Source organism: Gracilinanus agilis, chromosome 1 (assembly GCF_016433145.1).
Source record: "Gracilinanus agilis isolate LMUSP501 chromosome 1, AgileGrace, whole genome shotgun sequence".
Lineage (NCBI taxonomy): Eukaryota > Metazoa > Chordata > Mammalia > Didelphimorphia > Didelphidae > Gracilinanus > Gracilinanus agilis.
This window is the reverse complement of record NC_058130.1, coordinates 684,412,552-684,426,498: the sequence shown is the minus strand read 5'-3', so window position 1 is coordinate 684,426,498 and position 13,947 is coordinate 684,412,552. Positions and strand designations below refer to the sequence as shown.

General features: G+C 39.6%; 1 protein-coding gene across 1 annotated transcript in view; it reads right to left on the bottom strand.

Moving 5' to 3' along the window:
• Positions 1–13,947, bottom strand: part of TG (thyroglobulin) — a 107,418-nt gene that overhangs the window by 36,652 nt on the left and 56,819 nt on the right. The window contains exon 6 of the mRNA XM_044684388.1: positions 1,593–1,774. Coding sequence (XP_044540323.1) covers positions 1,593–1,774 — 182 coding nt within the window. The remainder of the gene's footprint in view (positions 1–1,592; positions 1,775–13,947) is intronic.

Here is a 13,947-nt window from a genome sequence, read left to right as displayed (position 1 = left end):
AATAAGCACATGAGAAAGTGTTCCAAATCTCTAATAATCAGAGAAATGCAAATCAAAACAACTCTGAGGTACCACCTCACACCTAGCAGATTGGCTAAAATGAAAGAAGGGGAGAGTAATGAATGTTGGAGGGGATGTGGCAAAATTGGGACATGAATGCATTGCTGGTGGAGTTGTGAACTGATCCAGCCATTCTGGCTGGCAATTTGGAATCATGCTCAAAGGACTATAAAAGAATGCCTGCCCTTTGATCCAGCCATACCATTGCTGGGTTTGTACCCCAAAGAGATCATAGATAAACAGACTTGTACGAAAATGTTTATAGCTGCACTTTTTGTGGTGGCAACAAACTGGAAAAGAAGGGAATGTCCTTCAATTGGGGAATGGCTGAACAAACTGTGGTATATGCGGGTGATGGAATACTATTGTGCTAAAAGGAATAATAAACTGGAGGAGTTCCAGGCGAACTGGAGAGACCTCCAGGAACAGATGCAGAGCAAAAGGAGCAGAGCCAGAAGAACATTGTACACAGAGACTGACATACTGTGGTAAAATTGAATGTAATGGACCTCTGTACCAGCAGCAATGCAATGACCCAGGACAGCTCTGAGGGATTCATGGTAAAGATGCTACCCACATTCAGAGGAAGGACTGCAGGAGAGGAACCACATAAGAAAAGCAACTCCTTGAACGTATGGGTCGGGGTGGACATGATTGGGGATGTAGACTCGAAACTACCACACCAATGCAACTACCAACAATTTGGAAATTGGTCTTGATCAAGGACACATGACAAAAGCAATGGAAATGTGTGTCGGCCATGGGTGGGGGGAGTGCGGGGGGTGAAGGGGAAAGTAGGAGCATGAATCATGTAACCATGTTAAAAATGATTATTAATAAATGTTAAAAAAAAACAAAGACATCCATCTCCAGCTTCCTCCATCTAGACATATCCTACCCATCTTTCAAGGATCTACTCTCTAAGTCTAGTTCATTGTCTCATATATCTTGCTTCTGTTTCTATATGCCCATGTTTTCTCCTCTGTTAGGATTTAAGTCCCCTGAGGCCAAGAAATGTCTCATCTTTGTCTCTGTCCTCCCAGAACTTAGCAAAGTGTCTGTCATAGGATGCCAAATAAATACTTGCTGATTGATTGATCTTATGGCAAACCTTCGAATACTTTAAACTGTCTTACTCTGCCCTCCTCCTATCCCAGTTCTCTTCTTTAGGCTGAATAACACAATTCCTTTAACTCAGCTCTTCTTTTAATGTGAGCCTGTGCAAGTCAGTTCAACTCTGTAGGCCTTCCTATTTCTTCTGTGAAATGAGTGGGTTGGTCTAAAAGACCATTCAGGGCTCTCACAGCCTTTCTCAAAGCAATTCTTTGACTTAATGATTTCGGTTATATCCCAGTATACAATAGATTGTACTATTTCTAGTTAATGGGGATTTGCCAAATAATTAACAGCCATAATTAAAGCTGAAACATGAGTAAAAAGCCAAGCACCTTCATGTTTCATGATGATCATAGCATCAATCTACTTTACAACAAACCTAGGTCAATAAAAACACATTTCCTCTTATTTCTTACCGAGTAGCATTTTCCAGTGCCCTGGAGAATGATGAGTAATCTTCAGTTGAATGCTCAAGGGAATAATACCAAGTTGCTGCCACTTCAATGCTGGCATCTGAGTTCTCTCCACCCAGGGAATTCTGAAGAGCTTGGTAAAAGGCTGTTTTGCTACTGGTCCGGCCTTGACTCTCTTCAAATTTCTTTAAAAATAATTTTTTGAAAAAGGACAAAATGATTATATTTCTGAATTGAAATAATCTAATTCAAAAACTCCCAAACCCTCTCTCAATTGATTAAATTTAACAGGCCTCTGATTAGTTTTTCTAACCTTGCAATGCCCCTAACTAGGGTTTAAATGGGACATAATCTTAGTCCAGATTGTTGTTAGTCTGTTTCAAAGAGGACTAATGACATCATGTAAGAAGGAAAAAGAATAGTAGAGATTCCCCAGGGGCCCAAGTAACTATGGGATAAGTACACAAAGCTGCTTCATTTTCTTATCTTCTTTTCAAACACTGGTAAGATCTGTGCTATAGTTTTCTTAATTGCTTTACTTTTTTGCTGATGCTGAGATAGTAAAGCAAATAGGCACATCTCGCCTCCTCCAGTAAGAAAACTAAAAAAGTCAAGTTGCCAACCAAACCAAATCAAATGAACAAAAAGTGTTGAAAATCATATAGGCCCAGCCCTTCACAAAATTATAATAGATTCATGAATGCTGAAATCCATGAAGACTAGGGGGAATTGCCCAAGATCACACAGCTAGTAAGTATCAGGGATGAAATTCAAACTATTTCCACTATATCATGTAGACTGGAGAGAGGAAAAATTCATCAGTAAAATAGAGGGATTAGATTAGCTAGTCTATAGACTCCCCTTGAACAATTATTTTCTCTGATTTTTAAAAATACATATCTATTGCTATACTGGACATTGTGGAACAGAAGAGATAATCCCTGTCTTCTTCAAATTGCTCACAGTCTCATCAAGATGAACCTGACACATATGAGATTATATCCAAATACAATTTCTAAGAGCAAGAGTCTTTTAGAGTTATGGCCTTTCAGGTCCTTTCCAGTTTAGCAGTTCTGTCATTTGATGGTTCTGGCATAGCTCTTTCCTTTTCCTTTGTCAAATTATATTATATGTCAACCAATTAATCAAATATCTATCTATCTATCTATCTATCTATCTATCTATCTATCTATCTATNATCAAATATCTATCTATCTATCTATCTATCTATCTATCTATCTATCTATCTATCTATCTGCCTCTGTCTACCTATGTATCTATCCATCTGTATTATTGTATCATGCAAATGTATACATGCCATTTCCAATTATTTTTGGAAGGAATTTATCACTGTCTGCCCCTTCAGAAAAAAGACTAAGGGTTTCTTTTTTCCCTTTCGCTCCATCTTTGTAGTACCAACTCAGAGGATGGGGTCTGGCACACAGTAGGTATTTAGTCAGTGCTTTCTAAATTTAATAGAAGCAGGCAATTTCAGAAAAGTCTTTAGGAACATTTGTGAGAACTGATGCAGAGTAATGTGAAAAGAACCAGGAAAACAACTTATCTAGGGAGATGGCAAAAACAACTTTGAAAGATTTATTAATTCTGATCAAAACCAAGGCCAACAATGATTCTAGATGAACCAAGACACCCCTTCTTGGTAGAAAGATAATGAATTACATATGCAATTGGAGATTTTTTTTGGCCACTGTGAGAATTTACTTTGTTTGACTGTGTAAAAAAAGTTTTGTTTTGTTTTTCTTTCTTTTTCCATTGGGATGATAAGAGGGAAAGAAAATAGATTTTTATTAATTTCGTATAAATGAATGAATAGAATAATAAAATGGGCAGGACAGACAGGAGTAGGAGGAGGACTTCCAAGGAAGGAGGTGGGGGATCATTTTGGGCTATGGTGATTGGAGAGAGCTTATTTGAGGAGATAGGACTTATGCTGGTCCTTCTTGGCCTATCTGCCAGCCTATGATGGAGCCAAAAGAACCATCTGATCTCAGGTCTGGTCAACACCTGTTACTTCCTACTTTGCTGTAGCCAAAGGAGGAAATCAGTTCTTGACCTCAATCTGTCAGGATAATCTCAGCAGGAAAATCCACATTTAAGCATCTTATCCCTGCTTGCCAAGAGAGCTCATCTGAAGAACAGGGATGCTCTGGGCATGGGCCAAGGTCTCTGTTCCCATGACTGCCATTGGCCTACATGGAACCTCAAATTTTCAGCTGGTGCTTGATCTATTCAGACTTATCCTATGCTTTTATATGGAATCATATGTGTCTAAGCATGCATCTAAAATGTATTTATCTTATGTCATATGCTAAGAGGCCTGACTTTGTGCTTTCTTAAAAGAGAGGTACATCAGAACAAAAGAACAAAACCACCATCTCATACTTAAACTGTGCTTTAGAGTGCCAAAGCCCATTCTAAGGGTGGCAAGAAGACAATTTCCCTTCCTAATCCCAAAACAATGCATAAAAGTTGCCAATCTCAGAGAAAATAAGTATTAAAAGCAGTGGTTCTTAATCTTGGATTAAGACATATTTCAAGAGGTCTGTATTTGAAGAAGACTTAGATGGGAGAAAAAAAGCACATTTTAAATTCAATATAATTAGTTTCCTTCACCATCTTATGTATATATTTTGTTTTATGCATTTGCAAGCATTATTCTGAGAAGAAATCCTTAGCACTGGGGAAAAAAATGGAGGCTGTGAAGTCAAAGTATGTGCATTTACGTCCTGTGACTCTGGGAAATTAATTTAAACTTTTGGGGCTTTACTTTCATCACCGAGAGAGGATTTGACTATGTGACAATGACAAAAAATAATAATAATTAGCATACATATAAGTGTTTTAATGTTCGCAAAGAGCTTTATAGATATTATCTCATTATATTTTCACAATAACTCTGGAAGTTATATGCTATGTGCTCCTTATTTTGTATATGAGGTTCTATTTAGTTGTTTTCAGTCACGTTTGTCTTTTCATGTCCCCATTTGAGGTTTTCTTGGCAAAGATACTGAAATGGTTTGTTATTTCCTTCTCCAACTCATTTTTCAGATGAGGAAACTGAGGCAAACAGGTTTAAATAACATATTCAGGATCACACTAGAAATATTTGAACTCAGGTCTTCCTGACTTGAAGTCCAGTACTCTATTCGCTGTACTACCTATCTAACTTCTAAAGTCCCTTCCAGCTCTAAATCTTTAATCCTACAAATGATTAAACCATTTTTCCAAATATTGAGTTTAAATTTTCTTCCTTGTAATGTTCACCCATTGTTTCTAGTTCTGGAGGCAAGCAGAATCATCATGACAACTTTATCATGATGACATCAACATGACAGCTCTTCCCATTCTTGAAGACAGCTCTCATGTACCCTGAAATTTTCTCTTAAATTCAGGAAGCCTACTTAATTTAATAAATGTCTGTACAGATGAAATAAATCGTGATTCCTACCTTCATAAAGCTTACATACTATAAAAAAGTATGGAACCTTTTAAAGGTTGAAATTGTAGAACTAAAGCTTCAAGTGACATAAAAATGGCATAAAATGCTATTGTGTGCTCCATCAATCAACCCCCTCGGCAAAGACAGTATCTAATTTTTTCACTTCCAGTTCAGTTCAATTCAAAGGGAAAAACTCAGGAGGAATGATGGAAGTTAAAGGAAGACAGTCTTTGACTTAAAACACAGAAGGAGTTATGAAGAATTAGAAGTAACCTGTAGAGGAGTGAGCTACCTTAGCAGATACTGAAATATTTGCCAATCAATTAATCATCAGGCATTTATCTAGCACCTACCATATAACAGACACCGGAGATACAAAGATTGAAACAATTCCTAGAACCATGTTGGCAAACCTATGGCACGTGTTGCGGGGGGGGGGGTTCTCTCTTCCCCCTCTTCACCACGCCTGAGGACATTTTTCACATCATCCTCCCCTCTGCCCAGCAGCCCAATGGAAGCACTTCCTCCTTTCCCTGTCTTGGGTAAGGGGGTGGCTCACACGCGGCACAAAGGTACAGCTTGGGCACTTGGTCTCTAAAAGTTTGCCATCACTGCCCTAGAAGATATATGACCATTTGTGAGAGGTCTTGTAGACGACATTCCTAGATCAGATAGAGGGAACATGGTTTGAACTCAACTATTTTAAAGGAATCTTTCACCTCTGAAATTCTATAATTTGACAAATAAATTTGATGGATTTCTTAGGAAACAGGAGCAAGACACACAATAAGCACTAAATAGCTGTTGAATTGAATTGAAAACAAATGTCATTATTTACCCCTCACTAAAGTGTTACTCTGATCTGTTGGTGTGGTGTTGAGGTGACCTTGTATTCTGGAAGGTTATACCAATAAGAGCATAAACCTTGGCAGGTTCTATAATGCTGGAGAGACCAGAATAAGCCTGGTAGGAGACTCATCTGCCATCTGAGGATCAACCTAGCTAAGTTCAATGAGGCTAATTACCGGAAAGGTAACTACAAGGTGACAGACATTCTTTTTTTGGCCACGGGAACTCATGAAACTCTCTAGAATGGTGTGGGGGGATTGGCATTTGGGTTTGTTGTAGGGCATATTTAAATGAGTAATATCACAGAAGCAAAAATTGAGAGCTGGAAGGCTTCTTAGAGGTCCCCTTGTTCAACCCCTTCCTTTTTAGAGTCTCAGAGACAATATGTGACTTTCCCTGGGTCAAACAATGATTCCCAAATCCAGTAATCTTTCCCCTTGGACCATGCTGCCTCAAGGCACTGAAGCCTATGTCTGATTATTATTATTATAATGATTCTTGCTAAGAATTTCCTCCCCAGAGTCATGATTAGAGAATCCTTGCAGCTAAGTCTCATTCTAGGCTTGGGTTTCTATACCGTTTGGCCATTGGCTCTGCAAGTGAAGGCTTGGGAGGGAGTTAGCCCCAGCCTGTTGTAATAGGGGGGCATATGGGGAAGTTTTGGGGTGGCACAGATTCAGTAGCAAGAGAAATCCAGATAGCCTGACTGACTGATGCCTGGCAACGGGAAGGAGCACAGATGCCATTGCTGGCTTAATTAGACAGTCAGCGGGCCCTTCCTCAGAATTCCCACGTGACTCTAAGCTATGACTTTTGCAAGCTATAATTATGAGGCGCGTCTACATTAGGCAGGAGTTTTGTTTTAGACTGTGGTTTATAAAAGGATCATTAAGATACTGGCACATCCTCTGTGTGAGTGTGTGTGTGTTTAAGTCCTGCTATTAATAGGACCCAAAGAGAAATAAAATCACTGGGAAGCATCAAGAAAATACCAAGCAGCACACAGATGTCTGCCAATCAGCAGCCCCACAAATAACGAGACCTCAAGGAATAGTATCCATCAGACTCCCAAGGAGAAATGCTGCTCCTGCTAATTCTGGACCAGAGCAAAGTCGATCCGTGCTTTGTTCAAGGAGTTTGATTAGAAAGCTCTTTGCCTGACCAATGATTTTATCTTTAATTAATTCTGAGAACAATAATGTTCCCTTTGACAAGCTTTCCCGGTATGAACTCACTGGGACTGATTTTTCCATCCCATCCAGAGGGACTGAGTCATTAATTAGCAATACCATAAACTCAAAGGGACCTTGAGGGTGATCTAGACAAATTCCTTTATTTGATAGAAGAAGAAACGGAGGCTCAGAGAGGGGCAGCAATAAATCCAAAGTCACACAGCTTGTTAGAATCAGATGAAATAATATGTTAAGCAATTTTTAAACATTCATGTAAATGTTAAATTTTATTATTATTAATGCTCTTATTCTGATTCTTATTATTGGCAGATCTGGAAGTAGGGTTCAGTTTTTCCTGATCATTGGGCTAGACTGGCATAATGGACAGTGTTAGACTTAAAGCCAAGAAGACCTGAGTTCAAATCCTGATTCAAACATTTGCTAGCTCTGTGACCTTAGCAAGTCACTTACTTAACTTTTCTCAGCCTCAATTTTCTCATTTGTAGAATGGAGATAATAATAACAGCTACCTCCCAGAGTTGTTGTAAGGCTAGGATGCTTTGCAAATCTTTAAGTACTATAAGATGCAAGCCATTGTTTACCTTACACATCAGACCTTTCAAACTGGAGATGAGAAAGATAAGGACAAGGGATTAGCTTCCCCACCTCAGGCTCCTCATCCTTGAAAGTGATTGCTAATCTCAGAGCAGGTGTTTGCTAAAGGTTCTATGGTATCTGGAGGAAAAGGATGGCAATAAAAAGGCTTAGCCAACTCATAATGATATACCTGTAGAATTCACTGACTTTTCTTATTTATAAAATATTTTAACAGACATCACAGCATTTGATCATCCCATAATGGGATGCAGGGAAGGGATATTACCCCCATTTTGTAATTGGGGAAACCGAGGCCCAGAGAAGTAAAGTGATTTTCCCCTTTATATTCCAGTGGCAGATGGAGCAGTACCCTGGGTCCCAACTCCCAAGTCTTTCCAAAAGACCATGTTGTACATTTAGAGGCTCAGCGGATACCCTGAATTGGCAGCATCCATCCAGACAGGCTGTCAGTAACCAACAGTGGAAAAATTTTCTGTCTCAGTCAGGCACAAATTTGGATAAAGTAGAGAAAGTGGGAGTGGCATGAAGGGAAAGTTGCTCCCATCTGAATCTATAGGATCCTGTTGTTAATACTTCCCTTACTCTATAAGGAAACCAGTAAGTTTTACTTTTCTTGAAGGAATGGAAAACAGTCACAGAGGCTGAGAAAGACTTTAAAATATCCTAATGATGGGTGTCAGAAATGAAGATTCAAAATACCCCAAAGTCTGATGAGACCAAGATCTTAAACTTTTATATTATTGGAAAATGGGAAGCACTAATGAGAGGCAGAAGCACTGGAGGAGATATAAATTAGAAAGTGAATTATCATTGTACATGTAGAGTCAGAGGATTTGGATCTAAGTGGAGCCTCAACCATTTATGAGCTTTGGGACCCCGGGCAAGACATTTAAACTACTGAGTTTCAATTTAGAAGCCTTCCCTGCCAATCTGGCGGGGATGTTGTGAGGACCAAATGAGATAATATATGGAAGTTCCTTCTCTCTGCAGTGCCCTACATGACACACCTATTCCTCTGCCTTTTCCCAGTGCTCCATTGGGAATTCCATCCTATTCAATGTTCCATTCCCTCATAGTACTATCTACACTCCAATAGTGATAGCTAAATGCCTAGTAAACTAATCTATCGTTAAATGTTAATGAATGATCATGAGTATTTGGATGCCAAGAGAAGGAGCAAGATCTTAACCCATTGGAATAACTCTCTAAAAATGCAATCTGAAACACCCTGTCCAGGACAGTAGGAAGGAACTATTCAGTTGTTAAAGGAGTTTTACTAGCACCCTTCAAATCATACTTTATGGGTTGTCCCCTACTCCCTACAGTTAAGCTTGGCTAGGAGCACCAAGATATACATACAAATAGAAGTATGTGTGGACATCTCATATTTATATGTTGTTCAATAAACATGAAGGACTAGCAGTACCAGATCTTAAACTATACTATAAAGTAGTGATCGTCAAAAAACAATATGTTACTGGCTAGGAGACAGAAGGGTGGGCCAGTGGAATAGACTAGGGGTAAATGACCTCAGCAAGTCAGTGTTTAATAAACCCAAAGATTCCAGCTTTTGGGACAAGAACTCACTATTTGACAAAAACTGTTGAGAAAATTGTAAAATAGTAAGGGAAAAATTAGATTTTGATCAACATCTTACACCCTATATACCCTATGCCAAAATAAATTTAAAATGGGTAAATGACTTAAATATAGCGTGAAATCATAAAATAAATTAGGTGAACATAAAATTAGTTCAGATCTGTGAGAAAGGAAGGAATTTAAGACCAAGCAAGAGATAGAGAACATAATATAAAATGAATAACTTTGATTATATTAAACTAAAAAGGTTTTGTACAAACAAAACCAATACAATCAAAATTAGAAGGAAGGCAACAAATTGGGAAAAAATTTTTATAACAAAACTCTCTGGAAAAGGTTAATTTACCAAATATGTAAGGAACTAAGTTTAATTTACAAAAAAATCAAGCCATTCCCAAATCAACAAAAAGCGTTCCAAATCCCTCCTGATTAGAGAAATGCAAATTAAAACAACAATGAGGTACCACATCACACCTAGCAGACTGGCCAATATGGCAGTAAAGGAATGTGATAAAAGTTGGAGGGGATGTGGCAAAACTGGGACACTAATACACTGCTGGTGGATTTGTGAATTGATCCAATAATTCTAGAAAGCAATTTGGAATTATGTGCAAAGGGATTTAAAAGACTGTCTGCCCTTTGATCCAGCCATACCACTGCTGGGTTTGTACCCTAAAGAGATAAGGAAAAAAGACTTGTACAAAAATCTTTATATCTGTGCTCTTTGCAGTGGCAAAAAAGTGGAAAATGAGGGGATGCCCATCAGCTGGGGAATGGCTGAACAAATTGTGGTATCTGATGGTGATGGAATACTATTGTGCTGAAAGGAATAATGAACTGGAGGAATTCCATGTGAACTGAAATGACCTCCAGGAAGTGATGCAAAGTGAAAGGAGCAGAACCAGAAGAATGTTGTACACAGAGACTGATACATTATGGCACAATTGAATGTAATAGACTTTTCTACTAGCAGCAATGCAATGATTCAGGACAATTCCGAGGAATTTATGAGAAAGAATACTATCCACATCCAGAGAAAGAACTGTGGGGACAGAAATGCAGAAGAAAAACACATGATTGATCATGTAATGTGATAGGGATGTGATGCTAAAAGATCGCTCTACTGCAATTATGAATAACATGGAAATAGTTTTTTAACAATGATACAAGCATAACCCAGTGGAATTGCTTGTCAGCTCTGGGAGTGGGGAGGGAAGAGGGGAGGGAAAAGTCATGAATCCTGTAACCATGAAAAAAAATCCCAAATAAATTTTAAAAAATAAACATGAAGGAGGGACAGCTAGGTAACACAATGGATAAAGTGTCCAGTCCAGGAAGATTCATCTTCCTGAGTTCAAATCTGGCCTCAGTCACTTATTAACTGTGTGACCCTATTTAAGTCATTTAACCCTGTTTACCTCAGTTCCTCATCTGCAATATGGGCTGGAGAATGAAATAGAAAACCACTCCAGTATCTATGTCAAGAAAACCCCAAGTGAGAGTTGGACACAACTGAAAACGACTGAACAACAACAATAAGTCATAAAGAAAAAGTCCTCTAAGTTTCAGGCCAGTAACACTCTCATACATTAGGAGATGGTCTTCTCAAATTTCTATGACCCCAAAAAGTTATCCCGATGGACAGCTTTATGAATGTGAGCCACTTCTTGCTTACTAAGATGATCCTCAGACTGCCATCCATTTCTGGGTCCGTATTACAAGTACTTTTGGTTTGGAATGACACAATAGAATCTGTGTTCCATTGACATTACCATTGAGAACCTCCATGATACATCAAAGTAACATAGGAATATTTTTGTGACAGAAAACTAATGACAACAGCAAAAAAAAAAAAACAACAACAAATCATATCATTGGAGGAGGTCCATTTGGGAGTAATCTGACCTGTTTATATCCTCACATAATTAAGTCAGGTAGAAAATGAAAAGAGTAAAGAGATGGGCAATGAGGTTGGAAAACAGGTCCTCTAACATAACCCTGGCCACACAGCAGATGATCACTAAATATTTATTAAATAAAATTGAAAACTTAGTAGTGCTGGGACTTTTTGGCCTAGAGAGGCAAAAGCTTAGGGCTGATTTGTCCTTATCTTTCAGTATTCTAAGTGTGAGTTGGAGGGGGATGCTGACTGGCTGTTCTCCATCTCCACAGATGGCAGAACGAGAGGAAATGGGCTTTAGATCAAATCAAATGAGTTTATGTGTGTAAAGTGCTTTGCAAGCCTTTAAATCCTATATAAATGTCAGCTATTGTTATTATCATTATTTAAACAACACTGAAAGAGTCTAGTTAGACATAATGAGGAACCTAAGAGGGTGCTGAAATTGGAACTGCCTGCCAAGAGAGATCAGGAATCTCCTCTCTTATAGATCTTCAAAAACAAGGTAACCCAAATCTGCTTGAGGTAGGGCTGGTGGGGTTGACTGATGGACATGGGAAGACCCTTTCTAGTCTGGAATCTATTTTATTCTTGGGGAAATAGAGAAAGGGGATGTCTGTAGAAACTTTGGCATTGTACTAGATAATGCTGAAACTCATTAGCATGGCACTTAAGGATCTTTGTAACCTATCTTCAACCAATCTTACCTCCCTCTATGCCATGATGTAAGGCTATTCTGCCCTGGCCAGTAAGTGGCTCTTTTAAAGGGACTTTTAAAAGTCACCCTTTCCTTGGGACCCTCTGAATCCATGTTGCTCTCTTCCTTTTATGAAAGCTTCCAGTTCTTAATACATAGTATAGCTTATTCTTTTGGCCCCAAAGGGAAAAAGGAGAGACTGTGGGCTTATGTTACATAGAAAAACCAAACTATACCAACCATTACAATTACCCCAAAGCATACTGGATTGGCTTAGGAATTGGTGGGGAGGGGTTTCTCTCACTACAAGCAGAGGCCACCTGTCCTCTATGTTGCATAGGACATTTTTGTTCAGGTATGAGTTGAAACAGATGCTGAAATGTTTTTAATTAATTAAGTTATTAGATTAAAATAGCCAGTTAACACCCTTCTCTTTCCTCTCCCAATTAAAGCCTTAAGAAATCATTTGACAAAAAGATATAAGGATATATAAAACTAGGTCTTGTTTATTTCTATTTACAAGTTCTTTTTCTGGAGGCGGATATATACAAATCATTCTTCAAACAATACTTCCGTTGCTGTATGTAACGTTCTCTTGGTTCTAGATGGTTTTTGAGGTGCTTCCCAGTTCTGAGAGTCTGTGTTCTAGGAAAAGTGTCACTAGGTGAGTCGGAAAGTGTCACTCTGAGTGTTTACCATTTTGCATCACTTGCTACCTTTCTTGGGGAACAAGCCTCTCATTTTTCCCTGCTAGACTGGCAGCTCCTTGAAGGCAGAGATCTTAGCTTGTCCATCTTTGTATTCCATCTGCCTGCTCATTCCCCCCATCCCAGCCCCTACAACACTTAGTACAGGGTTCTTCGCACCTAGGAAACACTTCATGAATTCTCCTTCACTGACTGTATTTCCAGATTGATATATGGGGGGTGAAAATGATCCTGTAATGCAAATAGCGAGGAAGGGGGTTATAAAGCAAAGCCCCCCTAGCTAGCCAGTTAAAAACTCATGATTTAAGGTTTGTTTATAGAGTACTTTTCTCACAATAAGAAGGTGAGGGAGAGAAAGGCAAGTGGCATGGCCCTGATTTTACAGATAAGTAAACTGAGGATCTTAGATTATTGCTTCTGGTCCAGAACTTTGGAATCTTGTTAACAGCTCTGTTAAGTGTTCACAGTACCATCCTCTACCCATAGCTTTGGCATAATAAAGTTCTCCAAATCCATTCATCAGCTGGGGGGGTGTCCTAGACCTTTGTAGGAGTCTGTTCCCTTATCCCGTATGCCCCCAAATCCCTGAGGTAGCCCTGGACCCATCCGCTGCATCCAGGGTACCAAGTTAGTTTTCTAGTCTGGGTTTCTTTAAGAAAATAGTCACCTGTCAAAGTACAAAGGTGCCAGCCCATCCTGGAGAGATTTAGCAGGTAAGCTTGTTCGGGTATTCAATGTACCTGCTCCCTCTCCACAGCCCCCATCATAGCAATACCCCTGGCAGAGGATGCTGTTGGGGGAGCAGCTCGGGATCCATTGCACGCCAGGTAAGAGTCAGACGTAGCCCATCACTTTGCCTGCATTGCCTTCCAGGAATTGCCTCCACGCTATGCTAACTTTTGCAAGCTCTCTCTCCTTGCCTCAGAGCAGGCATCTGAGAGCTGCTCTCCAGCCGCTCTTGCTGTGCTGAAGCTTGTTTCTGGTGAGGCAGCGAGAAGAGAGAGCCCCGAAGCTCCGCATGCATGCCAGGTGCTGATTTCCAAATCCCAGCAGCAGCAACTTTGCTCCCCGAACCCCATCCCTAGCATCCCCATACGGCTCCTTGCCTGGGCTAGGATCGGGTCTACTCCACAGCTAAGCCTGAGGGGTAAGAGAAATCTGTTTTGGATTCTCTCAGACCGATGCACTTGGAGGAAAAAGGTAGCTCCTTCCCTTTTGGAAGAAAGCTGCTTTCCATCATGTAAATGAATGTAGGCAGACTGTCAATTTCACAGGAGAGAGAGAGAGAGAGAGAGAGAGAGAGAGAGAGAGAGAGAGAGAGAGAGAGAGAGAGAGAGAGAGAGAGAGAGAGAGAGA